This window comes from Ranitomeya imitator, chromosome 4 (genome assembly GCF_032444005.1).
Source record: "Ranitomeya imitator isolate aRanImi1 chromosome 4, aRanImi1.pri, whole genome shotgun sequence".
NCBI classification, from domain to species: domain Eukaryota; kingdom Metazoa; phylum Chordata; class Amphibia; order Anura; family Dendrobatidae; genus Ranitomeya; species Ranitomeya imitator.
In genome coordinates, this window is record NC_091285.1 from 8,777,516 (window position 1) to 8,799,285 (window position 21,770).

The 21,770-nt window shown below is 49.2% G+C and overlaps 1 protein-coding gene across 4 annotated transcripts in view; it reads right to left on the reverse strand.

Moving 5' to 3' along the window:
* CACNA1C (calcium voltage-gated channel subunit alpha1 C) overlaps positions 1–21,770 on the reverse strand; it is a 317,941-nt gene that overhangs the window by 16,419 nt on the left and 279,752 nt on the right. For 2 of the 4 annotated variants that reach the window (XM_069762925.1, XM_069762923.1), the window contains exon 30: positions 16,219–16,302. In XM_069762925.1, coding sequence (XP_069619026.1) covers positions 16,219–16,302 — 84 coding nt within the window. Of the gene's footprint in view, positions 1–15,707; positions 15,792–16,218; positions 16,303–21,770 lie in introns of all 4 variants that reach the window. The other 2 variants (XM_069762926.1, XM_069762924.1) reach the window with 2 other exon arrangements.

The window sequence follows — 21,770 nt, forward strand, 5'->3', positions numbered from 1 at the left end:
TAGGGTGGTCACTTAACTTTGCGGCAATTCAGAGAGTCGTGCGGCTGCAGAACTGATCGATTTCTCGGTTGACTCTTCACATGCCACCATATGGGGCCTCTGAGCCACGCAGTCTTCGATCAGTGAGTCTACGGCAATGTGCACAAGGCCATATTTTCCCAGCCTAGTAGACCAGGTGACAACCTCTATAGGACCCACAATGGCATTATTTACCACTTTAAACTTTGCAGAAAAGTAAAGAAGAAATGGCCAAAGCAACTCCTGTTTGGTGCTTTTTTTTTTTTTACTTAAATACGTGTATTTTTGGCTAAAAATTGGTCAACCTGATTTGTTTTTTCACAAGAACATTTGAAGGTGATTCTAGTAGGATTTCACCTCCTGAATTCAAAATATGTCGTTAGAATTTACTTTTTATTTTTAATTTTAGCCCTTTTTACTATTTCTGTTGTGTGCGGTGAACTGACGTTTAAGAGTCAGAGACGAGATTTAACACCACCTGTAAAAAAGTGCTATGAGCCTTACTTCGGGTGTAAAGTCAGTGATCTGGAAAGGTGCTGGGCACCATCAATGCTGTTGGTGGGAAAATGGTTGACATCATGTGCCATTCCATGGTTTGGAGGGAGCCCGAGGGCCATTTAACAGATTACTATTACTAACGTACATTAAAGGAATCACATTGAAAACAAAATATACAGTTAATCACCCCAATTCGCCATCTGCATTGAGGCCTGTGTCACATAGTGAAGACCTTCCTGTACCCGAGTGTCCAGATTGTGTGACCCTAAGTGACAGCTCTGACCTCACGGACACTGAGGAGGAACACAGTGATGTGAGAAGGCTTCCTACTTTTCCTCAGAACCTCACTTCTTATCTCAAGAAGATCTGAAGGACCTTATCTGTGATTTATTATTATTTAATGGCCTACGGCTCTCTCTTGATTTTGAGGCAGGGTGACTTGATGCATGAACGCTCTAGGAAGATCTTGTGCAAGCCTGGATAGGTCCACCAGGGTCTTCTCCTCCAGTTTGGGTTTGCTGGTTTTCCTCTTCACCTTATTCCTTCTATTTTTCTGACCATGATGTCCTTCTCCAGTGACTGATCTCTTCGTTTGATGGGTCCATAAGTCGTAGTTTGGTGATACTTGCTCCCAGTGACATTTCAGGCTTAATTTGTTCCAAAATTGATGTGTTTTGTTCTTTTTGCCATCCGTCGTATTGAAAACATCCTTCTTCAGTACCACATTTTGATGGTGTTGATTCTTCTGTCTTGTTTCTTTGTTGTCCAGGTTTTACATCCGTATGTTACTACAGAAAAGACCAGATTATGTAAGGCTACTTTCACACATCAGGCTTTTTGTTTCAGGCACAATCCGGCCACTTTTGAAAAAAACGGATCCGTTTTTTTTTATGCCGGATCCGTTTTTTTTTTCACATAGAGTTGTATTAGCGCCGGATTGTGCCTGATGGCCAGACGTTTCATCCGTTTTTTGCCGGATCCCTTTAAATAGTCGTTTCCGGCAGACGGAGAAAACGTCCACTGCAACGTTTTTTTGTGACGGAATCGGCCAAAAACATGAAACGGAGGTGTGAAACAGTAATCTGGCGTCCGGATCAGGTTTTCACAGCATTTTCCATGCAAATCATGGAGATTTTCCGTTCTGGGGTCTCTCTCAATTCAATTCAAATGAGCTTTATTGGCAGGACTAAGTACATGTTAGCATTGCCAAAGAATATGGTAAAAATATGGGGGTGGGGGAGGGAGGCATATAGAGGTCCAGGGTATATCGGACTCCTTTTAGAGGATAGGGGATGCTTCCAGGGTGGGGTATAGGAGTCAATGACCTATCAGGCTCTTTAGTCGGGGGATAGGGATATGTTCAGGGTTGGGGTATAGGAATCCATGACATATCAGGCTCTTTAGTCTGGGGATAGGGATATGTCTAGGGTGGGGTATAGGAGTCCATGACATATCAGGCTCTTTAGTCGGGGGATAGGGACATGTCCACGGTGGGGTATAGGAGTCCATGACATATCCGGCTCTTTAGTCAGGGATAGAGACAAGTCCAGTGTTGGGGTACAGGGGTCGATGACATATCAGGCTCCTATTAGTCTGTGGCAGGCACTGACATATTCCGCTGGTACGGCCACTGCACTTTCCTCTTCCCCCAGTATTATCGGCAGTTTCTCTTCCTCCTCCATGGAGGTGAAGTCTGGGAGGAGATCAGACAGTCTCTTGAAGTGAGTGTCCCTCGCTGCGGAGTATTTGGGGCACCTCAGCAGGAAGTGAGCCTCATCCTCCACGGCTTCCTGGGGGCACTGCTGGCAGAGTCTGCTCTCTCGGGGCTTGTAGTTCTGTCGGTGCCGCCCGGATTCGATGAGTAGGCTGTGGGCGCTTAGTCTGTACCGGCTCAGGATCTGTCGATCTTTGGGGTTTTCTAGTTTCTCTAGATATGGGGCCAGTTTGTACTCCCTCTGTAGATTCTGGTATATTGTCAGTTTCTGGGATTTGTTTATGTCGTTCCTCCAGATGCTGAGATATTCCTCTTTGACTTTATGTACCAGCTTCTGGATTTCACCTTTTGTCAGGCCATGTAGGTTGATGGCTTGGTCAGACTGGCTTTGGGTACTTTTTCTTGGGAGGCTTCCTGAGGCTTCCTGGTGTAGGAAGGCTTTGTGATGGTAGGAGCTGGGACTGCTACTTTGTAGATGAGCCTTGAATGACAGTGCCTTCTTCTTTATTGCGATGTGTAGTGGGAATCTGCCCAGCTCTGCTCGGCAGGCGCTATTTGATGTGCTCCGATGGACTTGGAGAAGATGCTTGCAGAACTCTAGGTGGAATATTTCTGTCGGCCCAGCGTCCCACTTTGACCAGTTTGGGTATGAGACTGGGCCCCAGACCTCACTACTGTAGAGAAGGATTGGGGCAATGATGGACTCAAAGATTTTTAGCCAGACGGTTAAGAGCCGTGTCTTCGTCACCAGTGATTTGATGACCTTGTCCAGAGACTTCATTGTTGATTTGCCCATTGCTATTCTTCTATTGTCCTCGCTGCACCTTGAGAGATCGTCCTTCTGAGTAGGTTAAAGTCCTTCACAACATCCAGTTTGTCTCTGTCCATCTTAAATGTGTCCCGGTCGTACCTGGCCGTAGTCCGTATCTTTATCTTCTTTGTTTTGAGTAAGAGTCCCATGTTCGAGCTTTCCTTCTTGACACGCTGTGATTTAGACTTGTCTACACAACAATCAGAGCTTCTAAGTTCCCGTCTCAAAGGATGGAATCTACTCCAAGAAGACGCGAGAATATGCAGTTATCGCAGCCGACAGTGATTTCTAAAACTATTTCTCTGAAGAATAAGGTATAGTTTTTTGTGATAATGTTTGTTCTGTTATGAAGGCCCATGGACATCAACACCGGGCAGATGAGGCGAATATTCTACATGTGAAATGTAAATTTTCCAGTGATAGTGACAGAAGGGTTTATTATAGGACCACAAATACGATGGGTGGGGGACGATGAACGGTTTCAGGAACTGGTATGGCCATTGTAAAAAGCAGCCTGGCTGTCCTGCAAAAATGTCTCCCCTTCTTTTCTCAGAAATCATAAAACTACCGGGTCCAACATGTCCTCAAAAACGTCATTTCTTGGGCTCCCACCTGGACTTCTCCCCAGAATACCTTGGTGCTGTCAGTAACCAGCATAGGGAGTGTTTTCATGAGCAGATTTCTACGATGGAACGGAGGTACCAAGGCAGGGGGGCCCCCGGTATACCGGCTGACTATTGCTGAACACCCCGGAAGCAAAATATTCCCGTAAATCATCATCAAACATTTTTAAGGTAAGCTCTATTTCATATAATGTTGACTACATAAGTATTATTTTTTAATATTTCCGAAAACTTGAAATGCGTGTCACAAAAAAAAAACCCTGTCCGATGGGGAAAAATCCAAAAGCATATCCGATTTCATCACAAAAAAATATATTTAAATCCAGTTAATTTTGTTTTTGTGAAAGAAAAAAAAAAGTTTTTTGTTGACCAGTGAAATCATTTCTGCGATTAGAATTCATTACAGTTACTGCAGCCTCCTCCATCCTCTACGTATCACAGTACATAGACTGCAGAAAATACCTGAAATTCTATAAGCTGATCTGTGGGGAAAGTGAACCAAATTAAAACCTACTTAGAAGATGGTTTAGAAGATCGAGCTTACTGGTGGCTCATCCTGCAGTCTGCTATGTACACTGATACACAGAGGATGTAGAATACAAATGTTTCAATGTATGCCTACAGTAAAAAATTGTTAGGTTTCTTTTTTTTTTTTTTTTTACAAAAAACACATGTATTTAAGAAAAAAAGAAATTCCTCAAAAGAACCCATATCCTTGAAGGGTTTTGTATTCTACATATTTCCTAGTGATTTTTGAGTGAAGATCCTCCACTCTAGTATTGTTTAATGTCCTTGTAGAGGAAAAGCTTTATATAGAAATAAAGGAGCACAAAAGGACATGTTTTTGGCTGTCAGATGACAACATTATGTATAAAGGGGTTCCTCGGTCAAATGATCCTCAGGATAGGTCATTAACGGGCATCTGTCAGTAGGATTAACCTTTATGAGCCATCTATGGGCACGCCGGTCACAGGACGCTGAATAAAATGATATCTTGATATCAGAGATCCAGTATTTTATTCCTGAGAAATACACATTTTTCTTCATATGCAAATTATCTGTTAAGATCTATGGGTAGGACAATAGATCTCCCTGAGACTCCGCCTCCAGAGATTTTAAATGAAATTACACCCCATTACCAGTGTGAGACATGTAATAACTGACAGTCTGCTTAGCTGATCTACATGTCTCACACCGGTAGTGCCCCCCCCTATATATATAAGAAGCATCGTGATTACTCGCTAATCCCGCCTCCTGCACAGTAGCTCCGCCTCCCACCACATCACCACACACAATCTCGCCCCCCAACCCATCACCACACACAATCCTGCCCCCCAACACATCACCACACACAATCTCGCCCCCCAACCCATCACCACACACAATCACGCCCCCAACCCATCACCACACACAATCCCGCCCCCCCAACACATCACCACACACAATCTCGCCCCCCAACCCATCACCACACACAATCACGCCCCTCACCACACACAATCCCGCCCCCCAAAACATCACCACACACTCGCCCCCAACCCATCACCACACACAATCACGCCCCCCAACCCATCACCACACACAATTCCGCCCCCCAACACATCACCACACACAATCCTGCCCCCCAACACATCACCACACACAATCCCGCCCCCCAACCCATCACCACACACAATCCCGCCCCCAACCCATCACCACACACACTCGCCCCTCAACCCATCACCACACACAATCACGCCCCCCACCCCATCACCACACACAATCACGCCCACCAACCCATCACCACACACAATCACACCCCCCACCCCATCAACACATCACCACACACAATCACGCCCCCCCAACCCATCACCACACACAATCTCGCCCCCCAACCCATCACCATACACAATCCCGCCCCCCAACCCATCACCACACACAACCCCGCCCCCCAACACATCACCACACACAATCCCGCCCCCCAACCCATCACCACACACAATCCCGCCCCCAACCCATCACCACACACAATTTCGCCCCCAAACACATCACCACACACAATCCCGCCCCCAACACATCACCACACACAATCCCGCCCCTCAACCCATCACCACACACAATCCCGCCCCCCAACACATCACCACACACAATCCCGCCCCACAACACCACACACAATCCTGCCCCCCAACCCATCACACACAATCTCGCCCCTCAATCCATTACCACACACAATCACGCCCCCCAACCCATCACCACACACAATCACGCCCCCCACCCCATCAACACATCACCACACAGAATCCCGCCCCCCAACACATCACCACACACAATCCCGCCCCCAACACATCACCACACACAATCTCACCCCCCAACCCATCACCATATACAATCCAGCCCCCCCACATTAACCCACACAATCTCGCCCCCTAACCTATCACCACACACAATCACGCCCCCCAACCCATCACCACACACAGTCTCGCCCCCCAACCCATTACCACACACAATCACGCCCCCCACCCCATCACCACCCATAATCCCGCCCCCCACCCCATCACCACCCATAATCCCGCCCCCCACCCCATCACCACCCATAATCCCGCCCCCCACCCCATCACCACCCATAATCCCGCCCCCGCACCCCATCACCACCCATAATCCTGTCCCCCCCACCCCATCACCACCCATAATCCCGCCCCACCCACCCCATCACCACCCATAATCCCGCCCCCCCACCCCATCACCACCCATAATCCCGCCCCCCCACCCCATCACCACCCATAATCCCGCCCCCCCACCCCATCACCACCCATAATCCCACCCCCACCCCATCACCACCCATAATCCCACCCCACACCCCATCACCAACCATAATACCACCCCCCACCCCATCACCACCCATACTCCTGCCCCCCCACCCCATCACCACTCATAATCCCGCCCCCCCACCCCTTCACCACCCATAATCCCGCCCCCCACCCCTTCACCACCCATAATCCCGCCCCTTCACCACCCATAATCCCGCCCCCCACCTCTTCACCACCCATAAACCTGCCCCCCAACCACATTACCACAGATAATCCCGCCCCCCATCCACACATAATCCCGCCCCCACCACATTACCACACATAATACCGCCCCCCACCACATTACCACACATTGCCACATGAGGCTCCGTCCCCCACATTACCACACAAGGCTCCGTCCTCACGCATTACCACACGAGGCTGCATCCCCCCACATTACCACACGAGGCTCTGTCCTCACACATTACCACATGAGGCTCTGTCCTCACACATTACCACACGAGGCTGCGTCCTCACACATTACCACACGAGGCTTCGTCCTCACACGTTACCACAGAAGGCTCCGTCCCCACACGTTACCACACGAGGCTGCGTCCCCACACATTACCACACGAGGCTCCATCCTCACATATTACCACACGTGGCTCCGTCACCACACATTACCACACGAGGCTCTGTCCCCACACATTACCACACGAGGCTGCGTCCCCACACATTACCACACGAGGCTGTGTCCCCACACATTACCACACGAGGCTCCGCCCCCCCACACGAGGCTGCGTCACCACACATTACCACACAAGGCTCTGTCCCCACACATTACCACACGAGGCTTCGTCCTCACACGGTACCACAGGAGGCTCCGTCCCCACATGTTACCACACGAGGCTGCGTCCCCACACATTACCACACGAGGCTGCGTCCCCACACATTACCACACGAGGCTCCGTCACCACACATTACCACACGAGGCTCCGTCCCCACACATTACCACACAAGGCTCTGTCCCCACACATTACCACACGAGGCTTCGTCCTCACACGTTACCACAGGAGGCTCCGTCCCCACATGTTACCACACGAGGCTGCGTCCCCACACGTTACCACACGATGCTCCGTCCCCACACATTACCACACGAGGCTCCGTCACCACACGAGGCTCCGTCACCACACATTACCACACGAGGCTCTGTCCCCACACATTACCACATGAGGCTCCGTCCCCACACATTACCACACGAGGCTCTGTCCCCACACATTACCACATGAGGCTCTGTCCCCACACATTACCACACGAGGCTTTGTCCTCACACATTACCACACGAGGTTCTGTCCCCACACATTACCACACGAGGCTTCGTCCTCACACATTACCACACGAGGCTCTGTCCCCACACATTACCACATGAGGCTCCGTCCCCACACATTACCACACGAGGCTCTGTCCCCACACATTACCACATGAGGCTCTGTCCCCACACATTACCACACGAGGCTGTGTCCCCACACATTACCACATGAGGCTCCGCCCCCCCACACATTACCACACGAGGCTGCGTCCCCACACATTACCACATGAGGCTCTGTCCCCACACATTACCACACGAGGCTGTGTCCCCACACATTACCACACGAGGCTCCGCCCCCCCACACATTACCACACGAGGCTCCGCCCCCCCACACATTACCACACGAGGCTGCGTCACCACACGAGGCTTCGTCCTCACACGTTACCACAGGAGGCTCCGTCCCCACACATTACCACACGAGGCTTCGTCCTCACACATTACCACACGAGGCTCTGTCCCCACACATTACCACACGAGGCTCCGCCCCCCACATTACCACATGAGGCTCTGCCCCCCACATTACCACACGAGGCTCCGTCCTCACACATTACCACACGAGGCTCCGTCCTCACACATTACCACACGAGGCTCTGTCCCCACACATTACCACACGAGGCTCCGTCCTCACACATTACCACACGAGGCTTCGTCCTCACACATTACCACACAAGGCTTCGTCCTCACACATTACAACACGAGGCTTCGTCCTCACACATTACCACACGAGGCTCCGCCCCCCACATTACCACATGAGGCTCCGCCCCCCACATTACCACAAGCAGAACTTCCTTTCTATATAATTCAACCACTTCAGCCAAGGTAAACGTACATTTAATTGCATCCGCATTCTCCCAAACAAAATGAGCCAAGAAAAGTCGCCAGGTCCATCTCACAGGCCGCAGGAAAATTCGGACCACGATGCAGTAGCTGATCGACAACAACATTGACAAAATCGTAGGATTGGTTATCAACAATGAACACCTGAGCAGATTGATAAGGACAGAGAGAGATATCACAAGTTTTATATTAGATAGCAATGAGCGTGCCAAGCGTTAGCTGGCTGGAAACAGCTAGTTTATAATATGATCTGTGGGCAAATTCTCAGTGAGATCTATGTCCGGCCCATAGATCTTAACAGCTCATTTACATATTAAGAAAAATGTGTATTTCTCAGGAATAAACCATCGGATCGCAGATATCGAGGTATCATTTTATTCAGCTTCCTGTGACCTATATGCCCATATAGTCGGTTTAGGAGGGTTAATCCTATGGACACATGCCGTGTAACAGCCTCAGGGTGGGGTCCAACACAGCTGCTCAATGTGTAGTGACCGGTGCGGATCAGCTCGTATTCTCTAGAGCTGATGGGTGGGACCGTGTCTCCAGGCCTTCAGGACAGGGGTCCATAGAGTGTGACCACAGAACCCCTTTAATGATCCATTTACAGTAATTTAAGGCTACTGCACTAATAATTGGGGGTGACACTGTTCAGTTTTACAGCAGTGATACCCCACTTTTCAGTAACATGGCCGTTGTCCTGCCCTACCCATAGATATCTGTCGAGTTGCTCGGAGCCCCGGGAGTCCGATGTAGGGTGAGATGTGAACCCTAGAGCTGCCCGTAGGCTCACAGAATCAGCAAGTCCTCTGCTTGCTGTCAATGAATAAAAACATTCACTGTTGGCATGCTAAAAATCCATTGTATACCTCAAAACTGAGGATTTGTTACAGTTGTATCTAGACAATGCTCTGTGAGCTCAGTTTTTGCTGCAATGTGTCACACAGAGAATTGCTGGGGCTGGATGGAAAGGTGACAACAAAGCATGAGCTCGCTCAGCATCTTCGTTCTGATTATCTGACAGCAAGCAGAGATCCTGAAGCTAAAGTAATTGAACAAAATTGATTAGAAAGAAACAGAACAGCGCATTGTACCATTATGATTTATCAGCATAAAACCGTCAGACCCCTTTATATTCCCTGGGACAACGCTGCTAAGGGCTGCGGCAACACAATCAAGGAGCCGAACAAAAGTACACGAGCCAAGACTGCGCTTTATCAATGCCTCCACCGGCGTCACCCGTGTGTGAATGACAGGAGAACACAAGACACAGGGAAGGGGGAAAAGGGACATGTCGGGGGGCACAGAAGGTTGGTGTCCGCTCCCCCTGCTGCCCAGGTCAGGGAGTGACAACAGCCAGCACTACAGGGTGCCCTGGGGTGGAGAAGGAAAGTACTGTATGGTTCTGACCCAATCACTGACAGGACAAGATAAATGCAGTTAATATCTGTGACTCTGAAGGATATAATATATATTCTAGAGCAACTGGGATTTCCCACATCTAATAGTTGCCCTTTTCTAAATGCTTCCCAATTATTAACCTTATTGTCCACCCTTAAAAATCACATTTCTTTCAATTTTGTAAGGGTCAAGAGCTCCAGATAGCATAAATTATAATGTTTAGATCACCTGCAGTCACCACTAGAGGGAGCTCAATGCATAGTGCCTGTACATTCAACTGTGTAATGAGAAATATATATAAGGAGCTCCCCCTAGCGGTGACTGCAGACGGGATCTTATGCATCTCTGTATACAGGGAGCTCCCCCTAGTGGTGGCTGCAGGCAGGATCTTATCATGTATCTCTGTATACAGGGAGCTCCCCCTAGTAGTGGCTGCAGGCAGGATCTTATCATGTATCTCTGTATACAGGGAGCTCCCCCTAGTGGTGGCTGCAGACAGGCTCTTATCATGTATCTCTGTATACAGGGAGCTCCCCCTAGTGGTGGCTGCAGTCAGAATATTATCCTGTATCTCTGTATACAGGGAGCTCCCCCTAGTGGTGGCTGCAGGCAGGATCTTATCATGTATCTCTGTATACAGGGAGCTCCCCCTAGTGGTGGCTGCAGACAGGATCTTATCATGTATCTCTGTATACAGGGAGCTCCCCCTAGTGGTGGCTGCAGACAGGATCTTATCATGTATCTCTGTATACAGGGAGCTCCCCCTAGTGGTGGCTGCAGGCAGGATCTTATCATGTATCTCTGTATACAGGGAGCTCCCCTAGTGGTGGCTGCAGGCAGGATCTTATCATGTATCTCTGTATACAGGGAGCTCCCCCTAGTGGTGACTGCAGACAGGATCTTATCATGTATCTCTGTATACAGGGAGCTCCCCCTAATGGTGGCTGCAGACTGGATTTTATCATGCATCTCTGTATACAGGGAGCTCCCCCTAGTAGTGGCTGCACACGGGATCTTATGTATCTCTGTATACAGGGAGCTCCCCCTAGTGGTGGCTGCAGTCAGAATCTTATCATGTATCTCTGTATACAGGGAGCTCCCTCTAGTGGTGGCTGCAGATAGAATCTTATCATGTATCTCTGTATACAGGGAGCTCCCCCTATTGGTGACTGCAGACAGGATCGTATCATGTATCTCTGTATACAAGGAGCTCCACCTAGTGGTGACTGCAGACAGGATCTTATCATGAATCTCTGTATACAGGGAGCGTCCCCTAGTGGTGACTGCAGACAGGATCTTATCATGTATCTCTGTATACAGGGAGCTCCCCCTAGTGGTGACTGCAGACAGGATCTTATCATGTATCTCTGTATACAGGGAACTCCCCCTAGTGGTGGCTGCAGACTGGATCTAATCATGTATCTCTGTATACAGGGAGCTCCCCCTAGTGGTGGCTGCGGACAGGATCTTATCATGTATCTCTGTATACAGGGAGCTCCCCCTAGTGGTGGCTGCAGACAGGATCTTATCATGTATCTCTGTATACAGGGAGCTCCCCCCTAGTGGTGGCTGCAGACAGGATCGTATCATGTATCTCTGTATAGAGGGAGCTCCCCCTAGTGGTGGCTGCAGACTGGATCTAATCATGTATCTCTGTATACAGGGAGCTCCCCCTAGTGGTGGCTGCAGACAGGATCTTATCATGTACAGTGGGGCAAAAAAGTATTGTCAGTCAGCAATAGTGCAAGTTCCACCACTTAAAAAGATGAGAGGCGTCTGTAATTTACATCATAGGTAGACCTCAACTATGGGAGACAAACTGAGAAAAAAAAATCCAGAAAATCACATTGTCTGTTTGTTTAACATTTTATTTGCATATTATGGTGGAAAATAAGTATTTGGTCAGAAACAAAATTTCATCTCAATACTTTGTAATATATCCTTTGTTGGCAATGACAGAGGTCAAACGTTTTCTGTAAGTCTTCACAAGGTTGCCACACACTGTTGTTGGTATGTTGGCCCATTCCTCCATGCAGATCTCCTCTAGAGCAGTGATGTTTTTGGCTTTTCGCTTGGCAACACGGACTTTCAACTCCCTCCAAAGGTATTCTATAGGGTTGAGATCTGGAGACTGGCTAGGCCACTCCAGGACCTTGAAATGCTTCTTACGAAGCCACTCCTTCGTTGCCCTGGCGGTGTGCTTTGGATCATTGTCATGTTGAAAGACCCAGCCACATTTCATCTTCAATGCCCTTGCTGATGGAAGGAGGTTTGCACTCAAAATCTCACGATACATGGCCCCATTCATTCTTTCATGTACCCGGATCAGTCGTCCTGGCCCCTTTGCAGAGAAACAGCCCCAAAGCATGATGTTTCCACCACCATGCTTTACAGTAGGTATGGTGTTTGATGGATGCAACTCAGTATTCTTTTTCCTCCAAAGACGACAAGTTGTGTTTCTACCAAACAGTTCCAGTTTGGTTTCATCAGACCATAGGACATTCTCCCAAAACTCCTCTGGATCATCCAAATGCTCTCTAGCAAACTTCAGACGGGCCCGGACATGTACTGGCTTAAGCAGTGGGACACGTCTGGCACTGCAGGATCTGAGTCCATGGTGGCGTAGTGTGTTACTTATGGTAGGCCTTGTTACATTGGTCCCAGCTCTCTGCAGTTCATTCACTAGGTCCCCCCACGTGGTTCTGGGATTTTTGCTCACCGTTCTTGTGATCATTCTGACCCCACAGGGTGGGATTTTACGTGGAGCCCCAGATCGAGGGAGATTATCAGTGGTCTTGTATGTCTTCCATTTTCTAATTATTGCTCCCACTGTTGATTTCTTCACTCCAAGCTGGTTGGCTATTGCAGATTCAGTCTTCCCAGCCTGGTGCAGGGCTACAATTTTGTTTCTGGTGTCCTTTGACAGCTCTTTGGTCTTCACCATAGTGGAGTTTGGAGTCAGACTGTTTGAGGGTGTGCACAGGTGTCTTTTTATACTGATAACAAGTTTAAACAGGTGCCATTACTACAGGTAATGAGTGGAGGAAAGAGGAGACTCTTAAAGAAGAAGTTACAGGTCTGTGAGAGCCAGAAATCTTGATTGTTTGTTTCTGACCAAATACTTATTTTCCACCATAATATGCAAATAAAATGTTAAAAAAACAGACAATGTGATTTTCTGGATTTTTTTTTCTCAGTTTGTCTCCCATAGTTGAGGTCTACCTATGATGTAAATTACAGACGCCTCTCATCTTTTTAAGTGGTGGAACTTGCACTATTGCTGACTGACTAAATACTTTTTTGCCCCACTGTATCTCTGTATAGAGGGAGCTCAGCCTAGTGGTGGCTGCAGACAGGATCTTATCATGTATCTCTGAATACAGGGAGCTCCCCCTATTGGTGGCTGCAGACAGGATCTTATCATGTATCTCTGTATAGAGGGAGCTCCCGCTAGTGGTGACTGCATACAGGATCTTATCATGAATCTCTGTATACAGGGAGCGTCCCCTAGTGGTGACTGCAGACAGGATCTTATCATGTATCTCTGTATACAGGGAGCTCCCCCTAGTGGTGGCTGCAGACTGGATCTTATCATGTATCTCTGTATACAGGGAGCTCCTCCTAGTGGTAACTGCAGACAGGATCTTATCATGTATCTCTGTATACAGGGAGCTCCCCCTAGTGGTGGCTGCAGACAGGATTTTATAATGTATCCTTGTATACAGGGAGCTCCCCCTAGTGGGGACTGCAGACAGAATCTTATTATGTATCTCTGTATACAGGTAGCTCCCCCTATTGGTGGCTGCAGACAGGATCTTATCATGTATCTCTGTATACAGGGAGCTCCCCCTAGTGGTGGCTGCAGACAGAATCTTATTATGTATCTCTGTATACAGGGAGCTCCCCCTAGTGGTGGCTGCAGACAGGACCTTATCATGTATCTCTGTATACAGGGAGCTCCCCCTAGTGGTGGCTGCAGACAGGATCTTATCATGTATGTCTGTATACAGGTAGCTCCCCCTAGTGGTGGCTGCAGACAGGATCTTATGTATCTCTGTATACAGGGAGCTCTTGTTCAGAGGGGCAGAATGGGATCCTGGAGATTTTCTTCCCATTCTGATCTATTAATCCCTTTTTGTACTGTTAGTTCCCCTATATCCTGATCTATGTAACCTACAGGTGGATTTAGGATGTATTTGCACTATATATTTTAGTTTTGGTGTAGTGCTACAAAATCTCTGCAAAACTAAGGCAATAAACTGCAGTCTGACTTTGTCTAATTCTTAGAGTAAATCTGCCTTTTGTGGGTGTTGCAAAGTGATGAGTCTGAATTCTAGTGAGGGAGTCATCCCGGATGTGTACGGTATCGTCCAGTAACCGTTTGGGGGGAATGTGGGGGCAACGCGGGAAAATTTAAAGTAAAAAAGTAAAAATTTAGAAGGGATTTCCTGTGTAAAAAAGAAACTGTTATCTCATGCCAAGTCACAGAGACATAGCAGGTCCCGGCTGTATAGGAGGAAGGTGCGAGCCCGGGAGGGGCAATCACAGGCGGAGGAAGGGGCAAGCCCGGGAGGGGCAGTCACAGGCGGAGGATGGGGCGAGCCCGGGAGGGGCAATCACAGGCGGAGGAAGGGGCAAGCCCGGGAGGGGCAGTCACAGGCGGAGGATGGGGCGAGCCCGGGAGGGGCAATCACAGGCGGAGGACGGGGCGAGCCCAGGAGGGGCAGTCACAGGCGGGGGAAGGGGCAAGCCCGGGAGGGGCAATCACAGGCGGAGGAAGGGGCGAGCCCGGGAGGGGCAATCACAGGCGGAGGAAGGGGCGAGCCCGGGAGGGGCAATCACATGCGGAGGAAGGGGCAAGCCCGGGAGGGGCAACCACAGGCGGAGGATGGGGTGAGGCCGGGAGGGGCAGTCACAGGTGGAGGAAGGGGTGAGCCCAGGAGGGGCAATCACAGGCGGAGGAAGGGGCGAGGCCAGGAGGGACAGTCACAGGCGGATGAAGGGGCGAGGCCGGGTGGGGCAATCACAGGCGGAGGAAGGGGAGAGGCCGGGAGGGGAAATCACAGGCGGAGGAAGGGGCGAGACCAGGAGGGACAATCACAGGCGGAGGAAGGGGCGAGGCCAGGAGGGACAGTCACAGGCGGAGGAAGGGGCGAGGCCGGGAGGGACAGTCACAGGCGGAGGAAGGGGCGAGCCCGGGAGGGGCAATCACAGGCGGAGGAAGGGGTGAGCCCGGGAGGGGCAGTCACAGGCGGTGGTCACCGGGCTGCCAATATGTGCGACACCCGGGTCTGTGTGCTGAATACACAACGCTAGGATTCACTGGTTAACGGGAACTTGCATTTATTGCTATGTGGGAGGATGGCAGCAGAAAGTCAGGGGGTCGGGTGTGGGCACGTTTTATATGGATGTTCACGCCGTCCGTCTGTGATTGGCAGCTGAACGGACCCTCAGCCCCGTCCTCCTATACAGCGCATCACATGCCAGAAGGAGTTTATGCAACAGTCAAGTTCCTATGAAATCAAGGGAGAAAATAAATGTAAAAATAAGAAAAAAAATAAAACAAAAATAAAAAAAAAGTAAAAATAGACTAAAAAGAAATAACGTAAGAGGACAGACAAACAGGGGCGGGAGGTGATGCAGCCACAGTCACGGACAGAGGCAAATTACTTACGTTTAGTTCGGTGATTGCAATATCAACAATGCTACCCACTACTATGAGTGCATCAAATGTATTCCATGCATCACAGAAATAATGCTGATGACAGCCCAGGAGAAGAGGAGGGAGGACGGAGAAGAGAGAAAAAGAGAGAGAGACAAAATCAAAGAAAAGGAAAAAGAAAAAGTGTGAACAAGGGAGAGAATGAAAAGAAAAGAGGAAAAGGAGAAGTTAAGAGGCATTACACTGACACGTCCGGTCTCCTCTCGTGTTCGGCCGCCGGGGGGTAACCCTGCATATCGGGAAGAGACGAGGGAGAGAAAAAACCCACTCGGCCCCCAGCAAGTGGGGCATCCGGGAGCTTTTCCCTTCCCTCTCTCCCTTCTCCCTGGGAGGGGGGTCTGAAAAAAGTAAAAATGAAATCAAAGTGAGAATATTTGGGTAGAAGCGCCCACGTCAGCATGGAGGAGGAGAGAGAAGGGGGTGCGGAGGGTGTGAGGACAGACACCTGCCCCAATATACTTACATTCATCTCGCTGAGAATGACGTCTACTACGCTGCCAATGACGATCAGAAAATCAAAGACATTCCAAGGGTCACTAAAATAACCCTACATAGGGGGTCGGGAGGCAAGGCAAGGTAGGGAATTAAAAAGGATGGTTAGACAGACTCATATACAGCAGCACATTCCCCCGCGATGCCAGCAGGGCGTGCCTACTATAGCAGCGCACACCCTCCTGGCAGGGACAGGGCTAGTGACCATCCCGCCACCCCCCCATATAAAGCAGGACATCACAATAGTGGGGACCCCAGCACCAAGCGAGGCTCCCAGTCCTAGATTCACAGTGATAGGTGTGCAGAAGAAATGATCAGATTAGCCGGGAGGAGGATGCTGGAGGTTGTGGTGTGTGTGCCGGAGGATAAGAGTTGTGTGGTCAATGGGAGCGGAGGCCTGCAGTCATTGCCCAGCACACGTGATGGAGGTCCGGTCTTCCCTCGTAGGTCCACAATGTTCTACGGTTTCCATATATACAGTTGTATGAAATATGTTATCTCCAGGGGCAGACCTAAAACATGAGCCTCTACAGAGGGGCTGGGTAGGTGAGGGGGCCGACGACCACCTTCTAAGTGGCTTCTGACTGTCAATTATTGGAGACTTGGGGCCCATACTGTGTGCACAGGAGCCCTCCGCTGTCAGCCCCAGGTTATCCCCATTTTAGGGCCAGCCTGCATAATATGACCCCGTCTACGCCCCCCGTCATACATATTCGGGGCAGCATCATGATCTGAGAAGAAGCCATGGGCCGCACGGCACCCGGCTCTGGATTATAGGGTTCATAGGGGGCGCTACATTTTCAGGATTTGTTTGTGAGGGTGGAGACCCGCTGTGATTCATGAATTCTACAGCTAAAATTACAACATACAATAACATTAAAGCGCATGAGGGACATAAACAGGGAAATGCATGGAGAGACCCCTCCTCTATATGCCCAGCGATGATACAGGGGATCACACATGGAGATGGGGCGACCGTGGAGCCTGAGATCTGTGCACAGACCCCTGGGAATAATCCGCGGGGGCAGAACAGTCATTGCAGCTCGGTTTCCCCTTAATGGAGCGTTTGAAGCTCGCCACTGCGGTTATTTAATGCAGTTTTGAATACCAAAGACAGAAGTAGATTAAAATTAAATGGGGAAATATCGTGTTTTTGCTGCAGCAGTGACATCAAGTGGACAGCGCTCCTCACCATTCACAGGAGACCCGAGCAGCAGCGGAGGGGAACTGGCGCTGAACCCGGGAAAGGCGAATTCAGAGCATTTGGGGTCTGCATTTTCTGAAATGTCTGATATGACACCATGCACACAAAGCACTAGACATGGACAGTTCAGGCCTACAGATATTGGGGTGTCCTCAGATGATCATGATTGCGTAAATGTCAAATGTTTTTGCACCCAGAGATGAAACATGTGACGTATACAATATGTACAGAGATGGACATGGTTTCAGAACACAGAGTGTTCCATCCTTGTCTGAACCGGCGGTGCCACACTTCTACTGCGGATAGCGCTGAGCGGGTCATCCTAGCGTACTGGTGAGGCTGGACTGATAGCTCCCTGCTGTGAGCTTTGGGCCGGGCCACACCTTATTTACACTCCCAGGAGGTGTCGGATATAAGCATTGTTTGACCCTTCTCTGGTGATACTCTGCTGACCCGACATCGTCATAACCCTTCATTTGTCTGATCTCCGCTACCTCCTGACCTTATCCCTTCTGACTTTTTCCTGTACGTGCCCTCTCTGACTTTTACCCAACCTGTTCTTTGCCAGCTTGCTCCACCAGCCAGCAGACACTTCATGGCTGAAACCCAGCGGCCCATTTAGTAAAGCCAGACCCCTGTACAGTGATTAAAGGGTGTACGTCAGGGTCCACCGAAACCGGCTAAGTAAATTGGCTAAAGTAAAGTCTATCCGTGGAAGCCCTATCCAGAGCTCCTGGGCTTACACATGATTTACCCTTACAGCAGGATATTGAAAACCTGACCCCTCGCTCTAATGAAATCCTCCTATAGGTAACTGTCCAGAGGAGCCCCAGGAGGATGAGGGAAAATACTCTTGGCCTTTTCCTAGGTCACCAGATATTTGGAATTATGTTTTATACAGCTTCACAGAGTTAGACTGACCCAAAAGAGGATCCTACAAGGACCCAAATTCTGCCCCGTGAGGTGCAGAATCGGGTTATACAATCAGGGCTGACAGTCAGGAGGATAACCTGTGGGGGTTTATCACATGTTCGTGCTATTGATCATATACAGTTGTGTGAAAGTGTTTGCCCCCTCCCTGATTTCCTATTCTTTTGCATGTTTGTCACTCTTAAATGTTTAAGATCATCAAACAAATGTAAATATTAGACAAAGATAACACAAGTAATCACAACATGCAGTTTATAAATGAATGACTTTATTATTAAGGGAAAAAGAAATCCAAACCTGTTATGAACTGGTGGTTCAGAAACACAATGGACCTGGTGGTTAAGAGCACACAAAGTGACCTGATAGTTACTAATAACATAGGACGAGCTCTGAGACGTGGGAACTCTGCTGACCGCAATCCCTAATCCTATCACACCACACTAGAGGTAGCCGTGGAGCGCTCCTGACCAGACCTAGGCGCCTCGGGCACAGCCTGAGAAACTAGCTAGCCCTGAAGATAGAAAAATAAGCCTACCTTGCCTTAGAGAAATTCCCCAAAGGAAAAGGCAGCCCCCCACATATAATGACTGTGAGTAAAGATGAAAATACAAACACAGAGATGAAATAGATTTTAGCAAAGTGAGGCCCGACTTACTGAATAGACCGAGGATAGGAAAGATAGCTTTGCGGTCAGCACAAAAACCTACAAACAACCACGCAGAGGGCGCAAAAAGACCCTCTGCACCGACTAACGGTACGGAGGTGCTTCCTCTGCGTCCCAGAGCTTCCAGCAAGCAAGACAAACCAAAATAGCAAGCTGGACAGAAAAAATAGCAAACCAAGAAACACAAGCAGAACTTAGCTTATGCAGTGAAGACAGGCCACAAGGACAATCCAGGAGAGAGAGCAAGACCAATACTGGAACATTGACTGGAGGCAAGGAACAAAGAACTAGGTGGAGTTAAATAGAGCAGCACCTAACGACTTAACCTCGTCATCTGAGGAAGGAAACTCAGAAGCCGCAGCCCCACTCACATCCACCAAAGGAAGCTCATAGACAGAACCAGCCGAAGTACAACTCATGACCACAGGAGGGAGCTTAACCACAGAATTCACAACAGTACCCCCCCCTTGAGGAGGGGTCACCGAACCCTCACCAGAGCCCCCAGGCCGACCAGGATGAGCCGAATGAAAGGCACGAACCAGATCGGCAGCATGAACATCAGAGGCAAAGACCCAGGAATTATCTTCCTGACCATAACCCTTCCACTTAACCAGGTACTGGAGTTTCCGTCTCGAAATACGAGAATCCAAAATCTTCTCCACTATATACTCCAACTCCCCCTCAACCAAAATCGGGGCAGGAGGATCAACGGATGGAACCACAGGTGCCACGTATCTCCGCAACAATGACCTATGGAATACATTATGGATGGAAAAAGAAGCTGGAAGGGTCAAACGAAAAGACACAGGATTAAGAACCTCAGAAATCCTATACGGACCAATGAAACGAGGCTTAAACTTAGGAGAGGAAACTTTCATAGGAATATAACGAGACGACAACCAAACCAAATCCTCAACACGAAGTCGGGGACCAACACAGCGCCTGCGGTTAGCGAAACGTTGAGCCTTCTCCTGGGACAATGTCAAATTGTCCACTACATGAGTCCAAAGCTGCTGCAACCTATCCACCACAGTATCCACACCAGGACAGTCCGAAGACTCAACCTGCCCTGAAGAGAAACGAGGATAGAAACCAGAATTGCAGAAAAACGGCGAAACCAAAGTAGCCGAGCTGGCCCGATTATTAAGGGCGAACTCAGCCAAAGGCAAAAAGGACACCCAATCATTCTGATCAGCAGAAACAAAACATCTCAGATATGTTTCCAAGGTCTGATTGGTTCGTTCAGTTTGGCCATTTGTCTGAGGATGGAAAGCCGAGGAAAAAGACAAATCAATGCCCATCCTAGCACAAAAGGCTCGCCAAAACCTCGAAACAAACTGGGAACCTCTGTCAGAAACGATGTTCTCCGGAATGCCATGTAAACGAACCACATGCTGGAAAAACAATGGCACCAAATCAGAGGAGGAAGGCAATTTAGACAAGGGTACCAAATGGACCATCTTAGAGAAGCGATCACAAACCACCCAAATGACCGACATCTTTTGAGAGACGGGGAGATCCGAAATAAAATCCATAGAGATATGTGTCCAGAGCCTCTTCGGGCCCGGCAAGGGCAAAAGCAACCCACTGGCACGAGAACAGCAGGGCTTAGCCCGAGCACAAATCCCACAGGACTGCACAAACGAACGCACATCCTGCGACAGAGACGGCCACCAAAAGGATCTAGCCACCAAATCTCTGGTACCAAAGATTCCAGGATGACCAGCCAACACCGAACAATGAACCTCAGAGATAACTCTACTCGTCCATTTATCAGGGACAAACAGTTTCTCCGCTGGACAACGGTCAGGTCTATTAGCCTGAAATTTTTGCAGCACCCGCCGCAAATCAGGGGAGATGGCAGACAAAATTACCCCCTCTTTGAGAATACCCGCCGGCTCAGGCAAACCCGGAGAGTCGGGCACAAAACTCCTAGACAGGACATCCGCCTTCACATTCTTAGAGCCCGGAAGGTACGAAACCACAAAGTCAAAACGGGAGAAAAACAGCGACCAACGAGCCTGTCTAGGACTCAACCGTTTGGCAGACTCGAGATAAGTCAAGTTCTTGTGATCAGTCAAGACCACCACGCGATGCTTAGCTCCTTCAAGCCAATGACGCCACTCCTCGAATGCCCACTTCATGGCCAACAACTCTCGATTGCCAACATCATAATTACGCTCAGCAGACGAAAACTTCCTGGAAAAGAAGGCACATGGTTTCATCACCGAGCATCAGAACTTCTCTGCGACAATACAGCCCCTGCTCCAATCTCAGAAGCATCAACCTCGACCTGGAACGGGAGCGAAACATCTGGCTGGCACAACACAGGGGCAGAAGAAAAACGACGCTTCAACTCCTGAAAAGCTTCTACAGCAGCAGAAGACCAATTGACCACATCAGCACCCTTCTTGGTTAAATCAGTCAACGGTTTAGCAATACTAGAAAAATTATTGATGAAGCGACGATAAAAATTAGCTAAGCCCAGGAACTTTTGCAGACTCTTCAGAGATGTCGGCTGAGTCCAATCATAAATGGCCTGAACTTTAACAGGGTCCATCTAGATAGTAGAAGGGGAAAAAATGAAACCCAAAAATGAAACCTTCTGAACACCAAAGAGGCACTTTGACCCCTTCACAAACAAAGAATTCGCATGCAGGACCTGGAACACCATTCTAACCTGCTTCACGTGAGACTCCCAATCATCCGAGAAGACCAAAATATC